Below are 24,551 nucleotides of genomic sequence, written 5' to 3' on the forward strand. Positions count from 1 at the left end.
AGAATTTGGTTTAAAAAAAAAGGGGGGGGGGGACTTGGCTGGTATAGCCTCAGCCACTTTTTAGCATGCCTCAGTTTTTTTGCAAGTATGCTGGAAGAATGGACACCTTTTCTCTACTGAGAGAAGACATCCACGTGTAACTGTTTTACTAGCCATTTATTTTTTTTTACCATTCTACCAGGTTTTGTGCAAACTGATCAATAATCGCTTATTGCAATTTTTTTTTTACCAAAAATATGTAGAAGACTAGGTATCGGCCTAAACTGAGGAAAAAAAAATTTTTTTTTTATATGTTTTTGGGGGATATTTATTATAGCAAAAAGTAAAAAATAATGCGTTTTTTAAAAAATTGTCTCAAAAAATAAAAACCGCAGAGGTGATCAAATACCACCAAAAAAAAGCTCTATTTGTGGGAAAAAAAGGACGCGCAATTGTCAGTTAAAGCGACGCAGTGCCGAATAGCAAAAAATGCACTGGTCAGGAAGGGGGTAAATTCTTCCAGGGCTGAAGTGGTTAAAAAATTTTTTTTTTTCCTATTTCTTTTACATTGTCCCTTTAAAAAAAATAATTAAATTTTGACCCTAAATCCCTCCTTTGTACTTAAAAGTATTCAGATCGCCAAAAAACAGCGATTCTGAATACTGTGATTTTTTAAATCAGCGCATTGGCAGCCGAGTAAACCGGAAGCGACGACGTGACGTTGCTTCCGTGTTTTTACATAGATTGGATCTAAGCCATTTCTGGCTTCGTTACAGTCTCAGCCTAGCTGGTGGAAGTACCGGATCGTGGATCGGGTCTGCCGGTGGGACGTGAGGCCCGGAAAGAGCAGTGGTAGGGGGGACCTCCCCTTCCACTCCTATAGGATAACAGCTGAGTGGCTTTTAGCCGCATAGATTGTTATCATTAAAAAGATGACCGCCGAAAACGGTACCGGAGTGATGCCTGCAGGCACTCCCCCCCGGTATAACCCCTTCAAGCAAAGGCTGCATATGTGTGTATGGTCGGCGCTAAGGGGTTATTATTATTTTTAGAATTTTTTGTGCAAATATCAAAAATTGCAGAGAATGACACTATAATATTTGTTCATTTGCAAGAGAATGCTTATATACATATATATATATATATATATATATATATATATATATATATATATACATACACACACACACACACATTTGTTGCGCTGCACTATGAAGGTATGAATTATGTTTCAATTTGTCAGCCTCTTTTTCCAAGACAAAGTCCAGAAGTCACAGAGCAGATAGGAATAAACCACGTAGACTGTTACTTTTTATTTATTTATAGTTTGGTACCTTGTGTTTGCCCAATTTTTCTTTTAAGGCCCCTTTCACATGATCGGACCGATCAGGTCTGCCTTTCAAGAGGACCTGATCGGGCCACCTATTGTCTTCTATGGGAATACGGATGATCAGTGGACAAAATCCGCTGAGAACAGACATATGGCGATACGTTCACCATCCGTCCAGCGGGTCGAATCGGATGAAAACGGACAGCCTGATCTCTCTGTAGAGGAGAGTGAGACTTTGACAAGTCCATCTCTGTACAGTGATCAGATACGGACCTGTCATCTGCCTGCTCAGTGGGGATTAGCGGAGCGATCCCCGCTGAGCAAGCAGAGTTTGTCAATATGGATCCGCTTTATGTGAAAGGGGGCCTAAGCCTTATCAAGATAACATTTTTGTGCTACTGGGAATTGTACTCTTAATACATGCCTGGGTGTTGGTGAGTGAATCCGTTGACTAAATATAAAGCTTGCTGAAAATGTGATCCGTGTAGTTATGTGTGAAAGACATTGGATGCTACACACCTTGCAGGACACAAGGTAATTTGATCTGGCTTGATACATTTCTAAAGTAACAATGCTGTTGATGTACAGACACCTTGTGGTGCCTGAATGCTATTGTGCAAATTGATCCTGATCTTCCTGTGCAGCTCCATAGATACTCGGCCAAGCATGTACATAGAGCCTGGACGTCTGCTCAACATGCTAGAGAAACATTAATAGATTTTGAAGGAATGTTGATGAAAAGCAGTTATGTTTTATCAAACCACACATCAGTTGCTATGACTGCGATCCATGATTATGGGTTTAAACTGCGTCAGCTGAATTTTGACAGCGGGGCTCCTGCTGGGAATCGCTATGAATCAGAATTGCTAAGCTGGGGATGTGACGCTGACCTGACTACAAAAGGTACAGCATTTTGGAACTCCAAAGAGGCACACTCATACCCAAACTGACCACGCCAGCACAGATCTGCTTCCATGCTTGCCGTGGTCAGAAAAAAGGGCAAAAGGAGCTGGCATGATAACCGGGTATTTCTAATAAAGGAACTAAAAAGGAAAAGGATAGATTAACTAAAAATAAAATGAAAAATAGTTACATATATATGGTCAACATTTTTGAGGTAACATGCACGTTAAGATCCTTTCAGCACTGGTGGAAAATTGTTTGCACCTTAAAAAGGACAATTTTGAATAACAGCCCTGACAGATATTTCCAGGACCATCGCTTCATTGTGAAGCTGATAATTTATGGGGAATCCCACATACATGCTATAATCCTTACCATATCACACATATCTGAAATTAGGTCATTGTTGATCCAGCACTGAAATGTTTTTTTTTTATAAAGCTACATAAAAAGGTAATTAAAAATCATGGTATGTTGTGAATGGATATTCTGTGGTTTTATGAAAATAAACTTCTTCAAAACATTAGACATAAACCATTTACATTATGCAGCAGTTCAGATTACTTTGACTGCACTATGCAGAAATGTGTAAACTGAAATTTGTCAGTTTACTGCTTCTCCCAGATTGTATTAAAATAAAGTACATTTAACCAATTGCATAGTACTTATACAACTATATCGAATTGCATTGACAAAAAAAAACATAGGAATGGACCTAGTTTTCATATTGTCATTGACCATATTTTTGTAAGGTTTACAGATAGTTGTTACCATTAGAACTGAAATCAAAACATGAAGAATTGGTACAGGGAACAGCTAATAATGTGTTTGTTTCTAAGCAGTACACTGAAAGATGTACCTTTTTGTCTTTAGTTTCTCATTAATAATAGCAGTGCATTTCTTGTGCCCTCAGCCTCATAGCTGGTGGTTTGCACTGTGAGACCATCTAAGGCACTGCTGCCCATAACTGTTATGCCCCGTACACACGGTTGGATTTTCCGATGGAAAATGTGTGATAGGACCTTGTTGTCGGAAATTCTGACCGTGTGTAGGCTCTATCACACATTTTCCATCTGATTTTCCGACACACAAAGTTTGAGAGCAGGATATAAAATTTTCCGACAGCAAAATCCGTTGTCGGAAATTCAGATCGTGTGTACACAAATCTGACTGACAAAGTGCCACGCATGCTCAGATTAAATAAAGAGATGAAAGCTATTGGCCACTGCCCCGTTTATAGTCCCGACGTACGTGTTTTACCTCACCGCGTTTAGAACGATCGGATTTTCCGACAACTTTGTGTGACCGTGTGTATGCAAGACAAGTTTGAGCCAACATCCGTTGGAAGAAATCCTAGGATTTTGTTGTCGGAATGTCCGAACAAAGTCCGACCGTGTGTACGGGGCATTACTCTTTCAAAATTTTGAGATTTGGTGGTGTCACTAATGTGGTTCTCACTGTTCTCCTTGCTGGACAGAAAGCTGTTTGTGAGGATGCACAGACAGGCATCTCCCTGCTTCTATTTTATGCATTCTGTGGGTCTATGCTTTCTGAATCTCTCCTGATATGATTATTTGGCCACCAGTCTTCAGATCATGGTTATCAGGGGGTCGTCTTAACATGAGAAAGCAAAACCTTGCCTCTGTTAAGATGGCCACCTCCATACAATGTCGAACAAGGCATGGTAAGTCAGTAATGGGGGAAAAGAGCAGTTGCAAAGTGGCTACAGCCAATATTGATGAGTGCAGCAGTTTTCCCTTTCATGCCACCAGCCTTTTGGCAACTTTGTTGTATAATGATGAGCCCTCTTTATTTTTTAGGCTATATTTTTAACAGCAAAAAAATATATAGTAACATTCCACTTCAGGTAAAACAGATGGATTTTTATTCATACATCTCATGGATACAGGGGACTTCATGACTGCATTGTGTTATGCCACCGCTTTCAGTTGAATGGACACTAGCCGTAACCCTTCCCAGCCCAGCTAAGCCTCAGTTTTTAGCTAGTGTGCTTAGGTGGTGGAGTGCCTACAGATGTCTCTCTGAAGATTATTTTTTGTGAACTTTATTGCCCTAATGTTGGCCTATTCTATACACCCCTGCTGTGCAAGAGATTGGCTTTTTCTGGAACAATTGCCTGCAGCATGGTGGCCAAGAGGAACTGTACACAGACCCTGCATACAAGAGCAGAGATCATCTGCTATGTCACCAGTCTGTGTTGGATCCCGCAGGCATTGATCTCCAGGGTACTGTGATATAGGTGACCCTGCTATCAGAATGCTTTACAGGTCGAATGCAGTAATCCTCCTGAGGGGAGTCAAGTCCCTAAACGGCCATGCTAGGAGCACATTCTGTGAGGGGTAAAGTTTGTGTCTGTGGACCCTTGAGCTGAACTGGTGAGTAACTTTGATAGTGCAGCAGCTGGTAGCTCCCTTTTATAGAGTTTCTTTCTGATATAGACTGACTTTCCAATGTGGGTACACTACACCACTGTAGAAGTGTTCAAAAGATGAGGATTGGCATTGCACATGTACATCTGCACAGGGGAGGGGGCATTTTACTAGTCCAGGCACAGCTGCATGTGTGTTCACAGGTTTCTGGATCACTTCTGCCCAGTACAGCTCCAGCGGTTCTGTTCTTAAATGTAACCCTTGCACAACTGTAGAAGTCTACAGTGCAGTTGGTGCCAGTGCATAGCAAGTTTTGAGACATTTGTGATTTGGGGTGACTTGCCACTTTTTAATTTTGCCAACACTCATCCCAGCTGCTTGGCCGTTCCCCTGTAGGGTGTTATAGGTTTATTAACCCCTGGCAAGCCATTGCCTTGTGCAGGCAGAGAGGTGTGTGTGGGGGGGGGGGGTTATGGGCTCCCAAATCCCTCTATAAGGTAAAGAGGACAGATGAGAAATGAAATGGTCGCACACCGGAGCTGCAAAATTGCTTGATGATTATCTTTATTGTCAAAATGCAGACGGGTTACAGGGATTGCAGTTGACGCGTTTCACGAGAGTGTAGCTTGCTTGTTCACAAGGTAAGGAGGACCCCTGCAGAGTTTGATCTGCAATGGCTTTACTAATGGTCAGATTAGCTCTGAACCTTTGCCCTTAACTGGTATTTCCACCATCTCAGGGGCGAATCATCTGGTCCCTTTGTGTCAAAAATTGAGGCATTCTCGAAAGCTATTTCTGGTTTTCAGGATCAGCTCTAAGAGGTAGACATGTGCATTCGTTTTCATCCGAATGCATTTTCGTCCGAATTTCAGGTATTTTCGTTATCGTTTTTCCAAACAATAACGAAAGTGCAGAATCCGAAAAATGAAAGATCCGACATAAACAAATTATTTATTTTCGTTGCTACAACAGTTCGATATAGATAGGAGATTCGACATGATGCTGGCTGACAATAACAATCTGTGTCCATCAAACCTGTGGTCGAATGTGCCTAACCTTAACTCTATTAGTCCAAGATTATTCTACATAGAGAGAAAAAATTTGATCGCTGCTGGAATTGAGTGGGGGAAGTAAAATAAAAATAATGATGATAATGAATGTTATTGGCAGATTGTAACCAAAGAGGATTATGGCTTATGGTGTCTGTTGAAAGTTCTATGAAGATTCGACGGAGCAGGTAAACTATACAGCGTCGTACAGTTTAGCTGCTCTGTCAAATCTTCTTTGAACATTCGACAGACACCATAAGCCTTCAATGTCAGATTCGACCTTAATTAATTTGGATTTTCAGACGAATGCAAGTTTTTAACGAAGAACGAAATAAAGAAAAACGAATTTCGGGAGTAACTAAATAAATGTATTTTTCGGACGAAAACGAAATTCCGAAAAGAAATATTTCAGTGTGCACATGTCTACTAAGAGGTTATTGCTGGTTTTTAACGTGTGGACGATGATGAGGAATAGGATGAGGAGGAAGCTGTTGAGTATGAGGAATCCTCTATAGAGGAGTCGTCCCTGGAGGAATTTCAGGGCCATGGGGCTGTCTCAGACACATTAGACCACAGTGGGCTTCCTGGCAGTAATCTGAAATGACCACTTCCAGCATCCTCTCTTAAAAACGTCAGTTGGTTTAGGCTCTGATGGCTGCCAAAATACCCCTCATCTTTCCATTCTCCCTCATTTGAAGAAGGTTTTTTCACATCTGAAGCAATTTGCTCAGCAGTATCCCCAAGAGGAGAAATTCTACAAAAAAATTAGGACCGTCAGTTGTCAGTTTTTTCTTTTTCTTAAACACATTTTATTACAAGAGAAGTCAAAATACAGAGTAATACAACTCAGCACAAAAATGTTCACAGCATGATTTGTATGAAATTCAACATAAAGCATTCAAGTTACAGAAAAGAAAAGGAACCTGGAAACCGCTGCACTTCTTCAACCTTGTTTAGTTTACTGTACTTTTTAACTAGGAAGGAGACAGAGTCCGTTTCAGTTTTGGTTCATTGACACTTTGCTTTAAAAACACACAAACAAAGCTGCTCCAGGAGAGTGAATAGCCGTACATCTACTAGCCACTTTTAGTGAAGGTGCTAACACAGCTGATCTGCAAAGCTACAGAAAAGAAAAGGATCCAGAATCCGCTGCACTTCAACCTTTATTGAATGTTCCATAAAATTAGCACAGACAGTGTGGGGTACATCAGAAAGTTAACGTGTTTCACACTACAACTAGCGCTTACTCATAACCTTCATAACCTTAAGGAGGTTATGAGTAAGCGCTAGTTGTAGCGTGAAACGCGTTAACTTTGAGCTGTACCTCACACTGTGATGATTTTATAGAACATGCAATAAAGGTTGAAGAATTGCAGCGGATTCTGGATCCTTTTCTTTTCTGTAGCTTTGCAGATGAGCTGTGCTAGCACCTTCACCACAAGATGGAGGGCCAATCACTCACCTGGAGCAGCTTTGTTTCTGTTTTTAAAGCAAAGTGTCAATGAACCAAAACTGAAACGGACCCTGTCTCCTCCCTAGATAAAATGTACAGTAAACTAAACACGTACAGAACAGCAGACCTAATGTGGCATATCTCCTACAGACAATGTCCCATAAAGATTATTGCTCAGTTATCATTGGGAATAGTAAGAGTTGAATTACACCACACATCCAATACATTGCTATATTTCCTTGGGCACCCTCTGCGTTTGTACAGGACTAATTATATAAGGTAGGATTTGATTAACAGCGCAAATCCACCGAGAAGTTTGCATCTGGGTGTTGCATCCATTAAAGAGCAATTTGCTTTTGTGCTAGGAATAACGTCTCTATCAGGAACATTCTAAAGTGACCCAGCTACTTTCTATTTCAGTTAGATCCTGATTGTCTTTAAAGACACTACAGATAAGATGTTAGAAGCCCTCTGTAAGGCCAGCCATACACGATTCGAATCTTGTGAATCTTCTTACAAATTCCTGCTGAACTGGCTGAGAATCGAACCGTTAATGGGCAGGCTGAATGTACCAAATTGATCTTCGATCGATCACCTTGGGTACTACCAGTCTGCCGGATTTGCTTGCGATTATCGTTATCAGCTTCTAAAGCTGCTAGCAATAATCATTGTATTCTCCCCCTGCTGTCTGTGTTGATGGGAGAATCATAAAAATTTATTTTCTGCAACCCATGGTTCCAGTAAAGAAATTTGCACTGTGTATGGCCGGCCTGAGGCATTCTTCTGTCTGGTAGGAGCAGCTCTGCAAGTTGTAAGGTTTTCCATGAATCTTGCGTTATCGGGGGAATGCCTTGGAAGACTCCATAAGGCAGCTTTCATTGGTGAACACTGTCCAGTCAAATATTGGTCAGCAGAACTTTTTTGCAAGAAGCAAATTGAGAAGCTGGGTCTGCAGCATGGTGTCCAGAGGCTGCAAACTGGAATTTCATTGCTTTCCTTCCACATACTTTATGCACTTGAGGATCCTTTTGGAGCCATAAAAAAGGCAATCATCTGGGACACATCACAGGTCCCAGATGATTGACCGGCCAGTCACAGCGTGGCTCGCGCATGTGCAGTGCGTGCCCGGCTCTGAAGCCACAACCGGGCGCCCACAGTGACAATGCCGGCACCGCAGAAAGGAGGGGGAGACAAGCGGGGCTCCGTTCCCCCCGCATCGCTGGACCGTGGGACAGGTAAGTGTCCGATTATTAAAAGTCAGCAGCTGCATTATTTGTAGCCGCTGACTTTTAATTTTTTTTTTTTTTAAGCGGAACCCCGCTTTCACTAGCTTAACTAGCTTATTACTTTTCTTTAGATACTTCAATCAACTCTTCACTGGTGCAACCCCAGTAAAACCTTGGAAAATACCTGGGCTTCATGCTGTCGGGGTAGCCTGGAATGTTGATTCTGGCATTGAATCCTGTGTGGGTGTTCACCTTCTCACTGTGCAATGCGTGTAGTTAGCCTCTGGGTGCTTTACAGGTCCAGGGATATGGTCCATATCTGCACCCTGAAGACTCCTTTGGGGGTAGCCCACCATGCTGGCCCAAGTGTGGACCATATATAGGGATCAGCGACGTGGACAGGTAAGTTAGGGTCACCCTGTTTGTTACACGTTACTATACCCACACTCCTGAATAGCATGCGTTTATACATTATAACTATCAGGAAACCAGGACTTTGTGGAAACCTATTCACTTTTACAGTGTAAAATGTTTTAACTTGGTGCTAAAATTCGATCATTCAGAGCTTAGTCGCAGGTGCATGATAAGGTGTTAAACCATACCACAGATTGCACATTTTACCATCGCTTCTGCCTGGAGCCCTTTATAAGGTACCAAGGAGCTTTGTCCCTTCCTTTTACTGCTAGGATTTCGCTACTTGACTGTCACAACCCTAATATTATCATGTAATCATGATAATGTAATTACATCTTCTAACTGGTAAGCTGGAATATAATCTTATCTTTTGGGTTCAATACTGCTTTAAAGGCAAGGTTCCTCCTTTCACTGGTGAAATTAGCCTTTTTTGGCCAGTGTTTACTTACTTGAAGGCATAACCCAAATAGTCATAAATATGAAGTCATCTGTGTCCTTTGGTATACTCCAAGAAAAAGATCTTACAGGTAAACTAAAAATCTTATTTTAAAATGTATCAGAATTATAAAATAACTCACGAAATGCTGCAAACAAGGGCCCGTTCATGCTTTTACAATCTATGGCGCATTTTCCTCCACAAGATAGCATATTCAGATGCGGCAATTTACGTCTAATTTTGCTGTTTGCACTGCTCTATGCCTGTGACTGCATAGATTAGAAAAATGCATGCATTTTCCTTATAGTACAATGAAAACCTTCTTTTAAAGGCCATGAAAAGTGCAGAAACACCTTTCAGCAGTGTTTAACTTGAGGTGCAGTAGTTTTTTTCCTTTTATTTGCAGTATTGTAAAGTCTTCCGTATCATTTTAAATTAAATGTAATTGAAATTAGGATTCTGTGCTGTAGGTAAGCAGGTAATATACAGTGGCCATCAGCCGAGAGAATACAGAAGACGTACTGGAAAGAATTAGTTGACTGTTGTCTGCGTGTGTCATAATGTGTGCATAGACTAATGCCTTGTACACACGATGAGATTATTAGACAAATGACCGTGCATTTTTTTTGAATGCTAGTCTCCAGATCGAAAATGAAGAGGTTACTAAAGTTACGAAAATTCTTGTACGACAGAATAAAAAAGTGATGTATTGTATTTTTGGACGAAGACCTGTACTGATTAAGCAAAAATCGCATGATCTGTTATCGTACGAGAAAAATTTTCGTGTTTGTCCCTTCTAATAATATCAGATGAACTGTCGTGATCGGCTCCCGAAAGCTGTGTACTAAACATCAGAATATCGTACGATCTCTTCTAAAGTGTTTTTCATCAGATTTTATGATTGTGTGTATGGGCCTTTAGGGACATCTTTATAAAGCGAAGAATTTGACATTCACCAAATATTCACTGCAGTAGAATCAATCGCATTAATTTAAAATGTGTGCTAGTCAAAGCTAGCCTGATTTGACAACGAGCATCTTATAAATATGGGCACCTGCAAACCTTTGCGTTTGCCACTGTACAAATTTTGGTGTAGACTTGCCTTGGTACAGGTATGTGGGTTACATAAGTTTATTAAAATATTGTTACAGTAATTTTAATAATATTATGTTATTTTCTCACCCTGTTCTTGTAGTAGCGTCTGCATGATGATGTTGTGTATCAATGGTATGCTTAAAAGCCAATTATTGTCTATTGGATCCACCAATCAGGAGGAGCATCCTACCGAAATCTCTAGATGAGGCCCTTTTTGAGCTGCCTATAGGGTCCAGCAGCACTCTATCTTATGATAAACAAACATGTTTGCACTGTCTGAACATGCATGTTTATGCACCCTTAGGATATCTTTGTCTCTGGGAAATTATTGGAAAAACATAACAGACAGCTCCCTGATGTTTGGTGGTTAGGAATTGTCTGCAGAGGTTATACACTACTTATGACCATAACATTGTTTCTTGGCCTGTCTGTATTTGGCCAGGTTGAACAATGATTTTATCATTTCTAATGGCAGCTATACTGGTATATCATCTTTCTAAATCTTCTTGCTTTATAGAAGTTATCTGCTAAATGAAAACAAGATAGCTCTGGTCAATATTTAAACATCGGGGAGCTAGGAGGCAAATTACATAAATTGCATTGGACAAGGATTTAGCAACGATTTAGAACTTTTGTTCTTCTGTTACAGGGACTTGGTTAACATCAAAGCTGGATTAGAACATCTGGTAAGTTCTACATTTCTCTTGAACATTTGCATCATCTTTGATATCTGCATTCCAAATGAACATTTTTCAATGAGCTTTGAATACCTTGATTTGAGAGAGTCAACTATTTCCCAAAGGGTCCGCTTACCAATATTATGTGAAGGTACTTACGCTTTCATTTAGTCTATCATCTCACGGGAATATAATTTTTTTTTTTAAATTACCTTTTTTATTTTGATGTGAAGATGAAATGAAAAATGCAGTACAATCATTGGAGTGATGATTGTTTTAATTATCAGCAGAAAAACAATATTTGGCTGAAGATTTTTTTATACTAAAATCTAATGTGTGCATATGTAGTTTACCGTTATTATTTTATATGGTTGTAGATTCCATATGTTTGTGTAGCATGCATTTGGTAAGTTAACTTATGCTTTTTTTTCTGTATTAAAAGATAATGGCTGTGGTAACATTGTGCAGATTTTACAGTTGCCTGACTTTTTAAAATTATTTTAAAATTATGGGTAAAGAACTGGCACACTGGTTAAATTGACAATTCTTTCTTAAGGCTGCATTCATGGGGGGGGGGGGTGTTATGTGAGAGGACGTGTCTCACAGAGCTCCCATCCTAGATCCTGCTTTGATCCTGCTCTCAGCCTGTGAAATCGCTGCATTTCGGTCCACAATGCTGCCGGACCCACCTCTGACACTCCCGGTCCCACCACTGGACACTTTGGACAGCTATGCATACCCGTAAACAGACGGAGTCCGGGGGACCGCTCAAAATCCAACATTGCGCCTTGGCCTCCTTCTCCAGATACTCACGTGGAGCTGACAAGCCAAAGGATGCGGGTAAGCCTCTCAAAACTCTCAAGACTAATAGCAAGGACCCCCCCAGGAACATGCTATACTATACACAAAAACTGGCTGAGCTTACAGGGCAGAGAGGGGAGGAAGATATGGATGCCACTCCAGCTATACTGCATGCAGCACTGGTGGGAGAGCAGCTCTCACAGGCCCCCTCTGCCATACAGGAATTGGCTTTCCCTGAGAGTGGGGTGGAGGAGAGGGGGGGGGGTGAAGAGGCAGCACAACCTACCCTGGCAGACATCCTCAGAGCAATACATAGCTGCACAGCCTCTGTGCATACCCTACAGGAGCAATTTGGCAGCATGAAGGAGGAACTGAGCTATATCCGCCATGACATGTAAAAGATTTGAGAGCACACCACTGCCGCAGAAGGTCGCGTTAGTGACTTAGAAGACAAACTGGCCCCCCTGATCAGAGACACTCAGATCACAGCGAGACTTACAAAGGCAAATGAGCTTAAGTCAGATGACATTGAGAATCGTCTGAGAAGGAACAATGTGTGCAAAGTGGGGCTCCCGGAGAAGACGGAGGATAGGGACCCCACAGAATTCGTGGAAAAATGGCTACTCGAGGTCTTTGAGAAAGATATGATCAGGTCGTTGTACTCAGTGAAGCGGTCACATAGAGTACCACCCAGACCTCTCCCACCAGGCCATCTGCCTCGTACCCTTCTAGCCAGACTCCTTAACTACAAAGACAGGAAATTATACTTCGCCAAGCAAGGGAATGGCGCAACATACAATTTAACGGTGCACGCATCTCTTTTTACCCTGACTACTCTGCGGAAGTACAGCACCGCAGAGCAGGATTTGCAGATGTTAAAAGAAGCTTCAGCAACTCCAATCTCCATACGCCATGCTGTTCCCGGTGCGACTCCGCATCTCAGCTAGAGGCCAAGCACACTTTTTTGAATCTGCGGCTTATGCATCTGCCTGAATTGATGCCAACGAAAATGCTATCTGCCAGACCAGGAGGGAAACTGACATCAGGCTCCAGTACACCCGGAGGTGGGATGAACACAGCGAATGCTACCTTTATCCTGTCTTTCTACAGGACGCCGGCAGTTTGACAGGGAGACGTTTTTTTCCCCCCAGCGTTGTGAGCAATGTGAATTTTTCAAATTCTAAAAGTTTACCAGGAAAGAACTAGTTGATTCCCTTTGAGCTGTACCAGTTGTGCGGCTCGAAGCAACCCTAAGTTCTCTGTTTATCGACTTTCAGTTACCAACCGACCGATTGAGTCGGGAATCACTGGCTAACGAAAGTTTCCACAGCTACACAGTGATGGAGACTCTACTGTTCTTAGTTCACTATTTTTCTTTACAGTTCAACTAAGCTGCTCTTATGATTCCAGAACTATTGACATCACTTCCAGCCACTGCACATTCATTGCAAAATTGTGCCTTGTAACTTACCCAATGCCCTGTGACCGACATACCGGTCTGGTATACCCGGCTGAACAGAAATATGTATCGCTCCGGGCAAGAAGGCCTGAGGCTCCTTTCACCCTATGTCAGATACTTTATTGCCTCTAAATGAATAATGTTCCAATACTGTCCTGGAATATTAGGGGCCTCCAAGACCCACTTAAACGTACCATGGTGTCCACCGTCCTCAGAAAGCACTCACCGCTATTTATGCCCTCCAGGAAACCCATCTGGTTCCAGAGACGGTATCTTGTGTTAATTTTGCATGGGTTGGATGGGCGTGCCATTCCACACACACCTCCTACTCAAGGGGGGTGAGTGTACTGGTACACCGATCAGTAGACTTCCAGGTGTATGACAAACTGATTCTGAGGGGGGGTATGTGATCCTGCTATGTAGAGTGTACCAACTGAAATGCATTTTGGCTGCTTTATATGTCCCACACCCCTTTAACCTAGAGGCACTGAGAACCCTCCTGGCATTTCAGCTTAGGAACCCTGACCTACCTTTCGCTGTGGGCGACCTCAATTGCTATAAACATCCCCCTCCGATGGATGGCCGCACTATTGCCCAAACAGCGCTGCAGAAATTCACGGAGGAGGTGGGATGGATAGACCCCTGGCAAGGCCGTAACCCACAGCAAAAACAATTCTCCTGCTTTTCTAAAATGCATCTCTCCCTCTCTAGAATAGATCTTTGCCTATGCACACCCCAAACGTTCCGCTTCCTACATGACATCAAATACCTAGTCGGGAATCTCTGATCATTCTCCCCTATTGGTCTATTTGTCTCTAAACCTGTCACGACCCTACTGGAAAATCAATGCCTTTTGGTTAAACCTATTCCCCTCCCAAGATGGCATAACTGACGCAATTGCAGGGTTCTGGCTACACCATGCTGACCACCCTAATCTGAATACAGCCTGGGATGCCTTTAAAGCATTCCTAAGAGGTATCCTTATCACTGAAGTTACGAGAATTAAATCTAAAATGAGTGCCCTGAAAGAGCAGACAGAGCAAATAGTGAGCCAACTGGAAACACGGTTTATAGATAACCCTAGTGACTCTAATAAGGAGGCCTGGCTGGCCGCACAGGAGGCGGTTGATCGTATTAGCAGCTGATAGAGATTTTTCAATAAACTTGCTTTTTACGAAGAGGGGGAACAGACAGGCTGACTACTCGCAAGAATAGTCAAGTCTTCCCAGACCCTTTATTGGCTCTCTGCGCACCAAACAGGAAAAGCTGGTGAACACTCCCACTCAAATCATGCAGGAGCTGGTGGAATACTATTCAGATCTCTACCAGTCTCATGCAGGCTACTCGGAGGTGGAATTGCAGACCTACCTGCGGGCTGTTGTGCTGCCCTGCCTCTCGCATCCCAAATAGCACTCCTAGATGCCCCCATCAGAATAGGCCCTGGGGGACGATGGCCCGAAATTTATAAACAATATGGGGGTCCCATTCTACCACATCTCCTTAGAGTACCTAATTCAGTCAGGGAACGTCAGTGCCTGCCAGTATCTGACTAGAGCTAATAATGTGCTTATACTCAAACCGGGTAAGGACCTGCTGGACCCGGGTTCGTATAGACCAATATCCCTCCTAGCCAAAGTTCTAGCCTTGAGAGTCACTAAGGTTATCTCCTCCATTATTCCAAAAGAATGGAGGGGACACTAGGGAGAAGAAAGTTGCTGCTCACCCCTTGAAGACTAGAACAGAAAAAAGAAGGTTTCCCCACCTTGGGGTTTTTAGGCAGCGCAATAATGGATATAGACTCAGTTGTATGAAAAAAGTATAACAATTTTTATTAAGTAATAATAGACCATCAAAGTTAAAAACTGTGAGCTTCAGTGGGAATTATTTAAAAAGTAAGCTGAACATACATAAGCAGACATTTGTTCATAATCATACTTTGAATCATGAACATTAAACCTGACGCGTTTCAACCCCTACAATTGGGGTCTTCTTCAGAGGATCAGTCTGCTGGGGAGAACATGAAAATAAAGTTGATATATATATATACATGTTCCATTCGTATGAATCTAGTATGAACTACATTGGCTACGCGATACTTTAGTGCAGTATAATTCATCCGTCTTGACGGGCGGTGTTTCAAAAGTGTGATCTCTCGTAAGCCACGTTATACCTCACAATCCTGGTCCGGGCTGTGGTGGCGATAGAGGTGGTTGGAGCCCCCCACTGGAGAAGAGGACAAAGCAACTTACCTTTTAAAGGGATCTTCATGTGGGAATCTGTGTTCTTTGTTGAACATACCTACACTTGGTAATTATACTGCACTAAAGTATCGCGTAGCCAATGTAGTTCATACTAGATTCATACGAATGGAACATGTATATATATATATCAACTTTATTTTCATGTTCTCCCCAGCAGACTGATCCTCTGAAGAAGACCCCAATTGTAGGGGTTGAAACGCGTCAGGTTTAATGTTCATGATTCAAAGTATGATTATGAACAAATGTCTGCTTATGTATGTTCAGCTTACTTTTTAAATAATTCCCACTGAAGCTCACAGTTTTTAACTTTGATGGTCTATTATTACTTAATAAAAATTGTTATACTTTTTTCATACAACTGAGTCTATATCCATTATTGCGCTGCCTAATCTCCTCCATTATTCAACCTGATAATGCAGGGTACAGGGCACTGCTGTCAGATGCTCACAAGGCTTTCAACAGCATAGGCAGTACCTCTGGACAGTTATGGACAAATTCGGATTCTGGGATAAGTTCTTGTCCTGGGTCCGGCTGCTTTTTAACTCCCCTCAGGCAGTTATTGGAGATGCGGATCACATCTCCTTACCCTTCCGACTTCACAGGGGTCCCCGACAAGGCTGCCCACTGTCCCCATTACTATTTGCCGTCGTGATAGAGCCTATCGCGGCCTTGATTAGGTATAATTCATCTATCTGTGGTTTTAAATACGGGGGGGGGGGGGGGCTACACGAAAACAAATGCTTTATGCTGATGACACCATGTTACTCTTGGGAGGGAGACACTTCAGACTCCCTGAGGACAGCAATGTCAGTCATCGAGCATTTTGGAGTGTACTCCGGCCTGGTGATTAACTGGACCAAATCCTCATTAATGCTAATAGATGCAGGGCCTGATAGCCAGGGCCCTGCGCTACACAACGTACCAGTGACCTTGAGCTTTAAATATCTGGGGGTATACGTTACCCCTGAGACACAAGATTATATCCTGCTCAATTTATCAACTCTGTTAGGTCTCATCCGTGATAGAATTAAAGTCTGGTTGAGTTTAAAAATGTCCCTGGTAGGTAACGTAAACCTTATAAAAAAAAGTTCTTCATACTGCAACTTCTCTATATTCCGGCATAATACCCCAATGATGGTCCCCCTTAAAATATTTTGCATTATCAACTTCCTCTTTAGGTCCTTCCTATGGCATGACAAACCCCCAAGAGTTTAGCTGGAACAACTGCAGAAATCCAAAGACGCGGGGGGCCTGGCCCTATCTAATCCATGGATTTTCTACGTAGCAGCCCAACTACAGCATATTGCTCGGGCTATGTCTCTGCCGCAAGTAGAGGTGGGGGGAACCTCCGAAACAGATTCTACCAAAGCCCTTATGTGCCAAGTAATGGCAGTTAATGATGTAGCAGAGGGGTTGGAGGCCTTGGTCTATGCAAAATCCAATAAGAAGTTCCCCACATTTGCCCTGCTCCAAAAAATATAGAACAAGGCCAGACACCTGCAGGCCGTCTAAGGTTTTACTAAATACAGCCCAATTTGGAACAATGCTTACTATCCGGAATTGCAGTCCTTGACATGTGGGGCTCGGTGGAGGAAACACGGAGTCACGCACCTGAACCACAATTTTGTGGCGGGCAAATTGAGCTCTCTTTACGACATGCAGGAGCAATTTCGACTCCCACAGACTATGTACTTTTACTATATGCAGCTGCAACATGCTGTTAGGGCTCAAACTATTGAGACTCTATGGGTGCCATCCCCAACCCCCATATTCCATTACATTGAGGAGGTGTCCTGTTTTAGGGGCTTTATCTCTTGCTGTTATTCAGTGTTATTGTTTGTATTCCTGTCGGGTTTCCCATTGGGGGCAGTGAGCAAGGGGGAGAATGACATGGGCACTTTTGAGGAAGATCGGTGGGAGGAGGTCCTCCAGGCTGTCCAAATGTCATCCCTCAATGTAATGCAACACCTGTCCCAGTTGTACATAGTCTTGTGGGTGTATTATACACCCGCAAGGCTGTTTAGAATAGGGGTGAGTACAAACTCCGATTGCCCTCGGTGTGCTAGAGACTTGATCCATATGTTGTGGTGTTGCTCCAAGCTACACCTATACTGGACAGGGGTCCTGAACACTATTAATAAGGCCTTTTCAGTTGATATCCCGACAGATCCCAAACCAGGCATACTGAGTGTGCTGGACGACCTCCCCCTTGAGGATAATTTTAAACCACCTATTGCAAGTGCCCTTTTTCAGGCTCACCTGCTTATCCTTCGGTGATGGAAGGCAATTGACCCTCCCACGCTCAAGGAATGGGTTACCCGAGTGGGGGACACTTTACGGTTGGAGTGGTTTATTTTCCAGCATAGAGGACACCCTGGAAAATTGGATGCATTATAGTCACCCTAGCTGGATACCCCAGACCTCATACTGGATAGACTATTGATTTATACTAGCTGCTGGAAGTTTACAACCTGTAAAGTTACTTAAGATTTGATAGAGCAGTGGGCCCTGCAGGGTAGCGTGTTGTAGGTGCATAATGATGATGCCATGTTGAGTGCTGGTGTAAAGTGATGATAATACTGATATCATCATCACTTTACACCAGCGTACACTGTAACTTGCTGAATCTGGAATCTGTCATGTTTGTAATTTAATTTCTTTAATATAGTTTTTTATTTAGAAAAAAAAAAAGGCTGCATTCATACCTGAGCATTTTCAGCTAATAGAATGCCCGAAAAAACACCTGAAAAACACCCAACAAGCAAAATCTCATTCATTTCAATGGCACCTGTTGACATCTGAGCATTTTTTCGTCTGATGCAGAATGCCTGAAAACGCCATAAACTCAAAAAAGAACATGAGCTTCTTTGGGGCAGATTACAGGCGTTTTTCTGCCTTTTGCACTGGTGACCTGAACAAAATCACGGCAAAATCGTGGCAAAATCACGCGACTTTGAAACTCTCAGGTGTGAATGCAGCCTAAAGTGAGCCCATGACTAAATAGGAGCATTAAAACTGCCTTTAAAAATATTAGTGCATTTTTACCCTTATATACCATTATGCTAACAACATTCCTTCACTGTGAGGTCCATCAGCAGATTGACTGGCTAGGTCCATGAATGGTTACACGAGTGAATAGAACTTGGGAAAAAATGGCTGGCTGAGAAGATATTTTTCAAGAGGTTGTATGGCATTGGGCAAGCTGCGCTAAAAAAATCCTCAGAGTTTCGATGTTTAGGTAAGTATAAAGTGAATATACAGTTAAATGAGTTTCTAATATGTGTTTTACCTAAACTCTTTAAACTCATTGGATATGGTTATCATGCAAAGGCCTGCATACAAAAGTGAGGTTTACCCAGAAATCTTTTTGTGTTTTTTTTTTTTTTTTTCGAGGGGGTCTTAAATCCACATCCCAGGAAGCATTGTCTGAACATACACACTTATATTGTGTGCTACTGATATCACTCCTTTAGCAGTCAGACAGTAAAATTTGACCTGTCACTGAGAAGGCCCAGCCAGGGCCGCAGTTAGGAACACTTTTTTATATGTACAGGTTTGCCCAATCTGACTGTAGTGGCTGGATTGAATTAAGTTGATTTTATGTCTTTAGGCACTTTAAGAACTTAAATTGGAATTATATATAGCTCCCGACCAGAGATGCAGCGTCTGCAAGGTTCCTGGCAGCACAGATATTTTTGTCCGATCTTCTTCTTGGGTTTGAGATCTTTGGCCATCTTGATTGACTGTGCTGGGATGACTACATTTCCTTACATGTGCGTGAGAGTTCATTTGTTACGTCCTTGGGTAGATGCCAGGATTGCACACTGAGCTGCACATGCACAGCTTAGTGTGCATTTGTAAAGAGATTGTGAACAGACAGGTAGATATCCTTTATTGGGACATAGTTTGTCTGTTCTGCAAAAAAAGCCTGTCGGTTTGCAAATTTGTAATTTATAGGTAAAGTTCCACTTTAAAGCATATCTACAGCCAAAAACAAATTGTCCTTCTAGATGGTGGTTGCTTTAGTTTTAATTTTTTAGAGTATTTTCAACAAGCACAGAGAATAAAACAAAACCCAAATAGTACCTAAGCGCAATAACCCCCTATATGTAAATATGTCTCTTAAAGTGGAATGAATTAAAAAAAAAATAAATCAAATTAAATATACTGCTGCTCACACTCATCTATTCCCAAAAAATTACACAGTGTAAAATACAAAAATTTGTGTCACGCAGTACTATATATCCTGTGAGGATATATATACTAACAAATAAAAAACAGAATCATGAAATATTCATATGTGCTGAAACTTAAAGTAAAATCAATAAAAAAAAAACAAAATGTCTGAGTGTTGTCCTTTAAATCAGCAGTCCCCAACCTTTTTGGCATCGGCTGCTTGGAAGAAAATTGTGCCAAGGCCCAGGGGTGGAGATTCGGGGGGGTGTTTATGCTATTTTTCATGGGCAATTTGTGTCAGGATGATTGAAGTGCAATATGTCATTTATTACATTGTAATCTAAAATGAAATGGTTCAACTCACCATAATGCAGAATCAGTGGGAGCCCTAAGCGTGTCACTTGCCACCGTCTCCTGCCCCCCAGATGCAGATTGTCAAATGCCACGTCACCTGCCTTCAGATGCAGCTTGTCACTTGCCATGTCGCCTGCCACCAGATGCGGATTGTCACTTGTCACTTGCCACCAGATGAAGATTGTCACTTGCCACGTCATTTTTCACATCACCTGCCACCAGATGCGGATTGTCACTTGTCACCAGATGAAGATTGTCACTTGCCACGTCATTTTTCACATCACCTGCCACCAGATGCGGATTGTCACTTGCCATGTCACCTGCCACCAGATGCGGATTGACACTTGTCACGTCACCTGCCACCAGATGTGGATTGTCACTTGCCACGTCGCCTGCCACCTGATGTGGATTGTCACTTGCCACGTTGTCGGCCACCAGCTGTGGATTGTCCCACAGATGTGGATAATAATGCCCACTTTGCTAAAGCCGTGGCAATAGTTATGCACAAACCATGGCAGATCGTGAATGTCATTGGTGGCCCAGCACAGAGAACATGGAAGAAACCAGACACCAGTGACATAAATATTTAAAATGGTGATGTAGGTTTTTTCAGCATTGGATGGACTAAGAGGTTTTTGAAGTGATAGATAAATTAGGCATGCAACCATCCTAATCTTTATATCTTCCAATATAGAGTTTGTTTATGATGGCATTTAAAGTGATACTAAAGTCTCGTTTTTTTTTTTTCTATAAAAAAAAAAACAAATGTTACACTTACCTGCTCTATGCAGTTGTTTTGCACAGAGCAGCCTGGATCCTCCTCTTTTCGGGTCCCTCTCTGGCTCTCTTGGCCCCTCCATCCTTTTGAGTGCCCCCACAGCAAGCTGCTTGCTATGGGGCACCCGAGCCGAGCTGCAGCTCCCTGTGTCCATTCAGACACAGAACCGCGGTTCAGCCTTCCCCCTCTTACTCCTGATTGGCTAACTGACTTTGACAGCAGCAGGTGCAATGGCACCACTGCTGTGTCTCAGCCAGTCAGGAGGGAGAGTCCCAGATGGCCGAGGCACTCGTGCATATCACTGGATTGAGGTAGGGCTCAGGTAGGCATTGCACAAAGAAGTTTTTTTTATCTTAATGCATAGAACGTTTTCTTTAAATGAGCTTTCCATGCAAAGACTTTGTACATGATTAGGCTCCCTAAGCCCCCCTGAGAATTTGCACATGATTAAGCTTCCTGTCCATGTTTATCTAGCTTTATCTAGTCTGTATTGATAGACTTTATAAGTCAATTTCAACTAAAATGATGTGTGCCTGTGTGCTTGCAAGCAAGTTGTGGTATACAGTATGTTGGCCTCTTTTTTGTTATGGCAAAAAGTACTTCAGAAAATGGGAGAAATTGCCACAATATTTCCTTGGACATACATGAATTGCTTAAATGATGCAGCTCATTTGTGCTTCTGCAAATCCAAGATCAGTTTGGAAGGAAGATGGCTTTTCTTTATTAGGATGTAACTGGTAACAGAAGATGATGTTTCAAGAGCATTATACAATGAAATAATAATAATAATAGAAATAAAAGAAGCAACTTAATTGTTGTTAAAAGGACTATTTACTCAAACTAGATTTGATAGATGCTGGTTAATTGAATTTCACCCACAGGTATCCTAGGTCTGACCCACTGGTATCCTAGGTCTGACCCACTGGTATCCTAGGTCTGACCCACTGGTATCCTAGGTCTGACCCACTGGTATGCTAGGTCTGTTCAGTTGCCACAGCCTTTAAAAGTTGTGCCAAGTTAGAGCTAAAAAATAGCCCCGCAATTAAAACTCGAGCCAAAACGTTCTTTCTAATTTTGTACAAAGTAAAGAAGATTAGAACCTCTAATCGTTTTTATTTAGTTAAAGTGTTTGTCACCCCAGCACTTCATATTCCTGATATGTGCCTGCTGTACCATGTGCTTGTATGAGAAAGTCTCCTGTTCTCTTTGTATTGCTTCCTTTATGTGAAATCCCTGGTGTTCCTGCTAGTCCCCTTGCTTCGCTAATAAAAACTGACCACACTAAGCAGGAGAGCACACCATGGTCTCTAGCTATGCTGGGAACTCAGTATTCTCTCCTCCAATGATCAGACTTGTACTGACATGCCCCCGCTGCACAGCCATTCACTGGCAAGCTCAGTGTGCTGCTGCTTCTCCTTCCCCAGCTCTTATGCAGCTAAGAACAGAGGGAATGTGATCACTTATAAAATGCATGAAAAAAGGTGTTTATAATGTTTTTTGTATATCTTTACAATAATGTTTTGCCTTTCATTTCTATTTTAAACAGAATGGGTTGTTTTACAAGGCAATCGTTTGCGATCACTTTAAGTAATCAAAAAGAGAAAGCCCTAAAAAAAAATCCTACATCACTAACACTATGGCAAGGTTGCCAATATATCCCTAATTGAATGGAGGATACTTACTTCCACTGTGGTTTTCTGTTTATCTTATTATGAATGAAGTTGGTGTGGATACAGCATGAGGACTCATACTCTTATTCTCATGCCGGGTAACAGAGCCTGAAATGGCAGAGGGATCTCACTTCCCTAGTCCTTCAGGAAAGCCCGTGTTTCAACTCCCAAGCATCTGGCAAAAATACGATGAGGTTGATTTACTTTAACGGCAAATATACTGTGCACTGCAGGTGCACTTTAAGTGCATTTGCTCTAGATCTTAGGGGAAATTCTGCTCTATCATCCAAGCATGTACAAACAAAAAATGCTGTTTTTTAATTTCCTTGCACGTGATTGGGTATTCTTTGCAAAGTGAAGATTTACCTCCATTACTAAGCTCTGGAACAAGTGCACTTGCAGTGCAAAGTATATTTTTATTTTGTAAATCAATCCCAAATGTCTAATTTCTAGTTGCCTGGCTTGTTTCAGTGCTTTCTGAGGTAGTTGGGCACTTTTTATTGGATGGGTTCATAAAAACACTGCTCAGCTGTCTGAGGCTGCAAAGGCAGCAGACATGGGTGTACACATCACTACGTGGCAAAAATTATCTCTCTTGCTCTCGGCGGTCATTACCACTCGCCAAACCCATTCACTTGAATGGAGCCGCACCGCAACCGCCCCCAACCACTTGTAATGCCCACACAGCACAGTGATACTGGGATGAGGAGGTGACATAACGCCTCCTCACCGCCTGTCAAACTGCACCACAAGTGTAAACAAGCCTTTACCTGGTAAAAAATATGCAGGTTATAGTTCTGACTTTTGAATCTAATTAAGTCCAGAAACAATAAGGCAACTATTAGAAGGCGGTCAGCTTTGACAGCCTCTGTATTTTCCTCACTGTAGTTTTTCTTTATTGTGACTAAAATGTAGTGCTCTTTTACGGTGCAATTGTGTGAAGGCTGGTCCTGGCTGTATGGTTATGAAATCTAACAGAACATTTATTCACCTTAAAAAAATTGCCACAGAAAGGACATCTGTTCACCGGAGAGAGATTCAAAATAGAAATCTCTTATTTATGTGAAGTATGGATTTTATATAAAAAAAAAAAAAATCAAAAGGGGAAAAAATTGGCTATGTCACATAAACAAAAAATGGGCAGAAGAACAGACATATTTAAAAAGGAGAAAAAAAAATCTGTTACAGTGTATAATATTAAACATTCTGTTTTAGCAGCGTTTAACTGTTATGATTGCTAAACCCTTATGTGTGATTTGGATAAAAAAAAGGATAAAAAGCTTCTTTTTTGTAGAATCTATGCCAGTATATCTTACTAAAACATATTAAAGTTTAAACATTAAATAAACTAGCCATCTGGATCTAGACGCCAGTGTCTCTAACTTGAAGTAGACTTAAACGGGAGTTCAAGAAAGCATTGTTTCTGTGTTTATAGACAAATGACTTGTATTTATTTATTTTACAGTTTTAGACGTGTGTGTCAAATACAATGAGTGAATGATGAAATAAATTTCCTAGTTCTGTTACATTGTTGAAAAGGCAACGAATTTAAAAGAATGTTCCTCTCCTGGTATTTATCCTTTCCTTTAACAAATGTATTGTTAAATTCTCACATGAGTCTGTTGGTTTGTCTCTGCATCATCCGTATTACTTGTTCCCAACTGATCATTCACAATTTTACATCCTTCTAATTGTATTTGAGTGTTGTTTCTATGATTGTTTAATATGTCTTAGCCTAAATATATGACTAAACCACCTTTAATCAATTGCTATCCAAACTGTCACTGTAAAAAAGCCATTGCATTTCATTTTTTTTTAAACTCTGCATGGGTCTGTGTTTGTTCTGCTAAGAGCCACATTTATCTAATTACAAACGATACTAGTGTATTTTGAAGATTAAAATGCAGAGAATGTCTCTAAAAAATGTTTAATAATTTACTTTATTACAATTACCAAAATGTTAATGCTGACATATATGGTACGAAGTACTTATCATAATTAGGTGCACATTCCAAGCCCACATTCACGACTGAGCAGAGCGTATTCTTGGTGTTTCTGAAGCGTTTTTTTTTTTTTTTTCTCAGGAGTTTTGCACGTGTC

The 24,551-nt window shown here is 41.6% G+C and overlaps 1 protein-coding gene across 2 annotated transcripts in view; it reads left to right on the forward strand.

Annotated features, from left to right (window-relative positions):
• Nucleotides 1-24,551, forward strand: part of RSRC1 (arginine and serine rich coiled-coil 1) — a 531,608-nt gene that overhangs the window by 189,454 nt on the left and 317,603 nt on the right. For both annotated transcript variants that reach the window (XM_073626091.1, XM_073626090.1), the window contains exon 5: nucleotides 10,925-10,961. In XM_073626091.1, coding sequence (XP_073482192.1) covers nucleotides 10,925-10,961 — 37 coding nt within the window. The remainder of the gene's footprint in view (nucleotides 1-10,924; nucleotides 10,962-24,551) is intronic.

The sequence above is a fragment of the Aquarana catesbeiana genome, linkage group LG04, assembly GCF_042186555.1.
Source record: "Aquarana catesbeiana isolate 2022-GZ linkage group LG04, ASM4218655v1, whole genome shotgun sequence".
Lineage (NCBI taxonomy): Eukaryota > Metazoa > Chordata > Amphibia > Anura > Ranidae > Aquarana > Aquarana catesbeiana.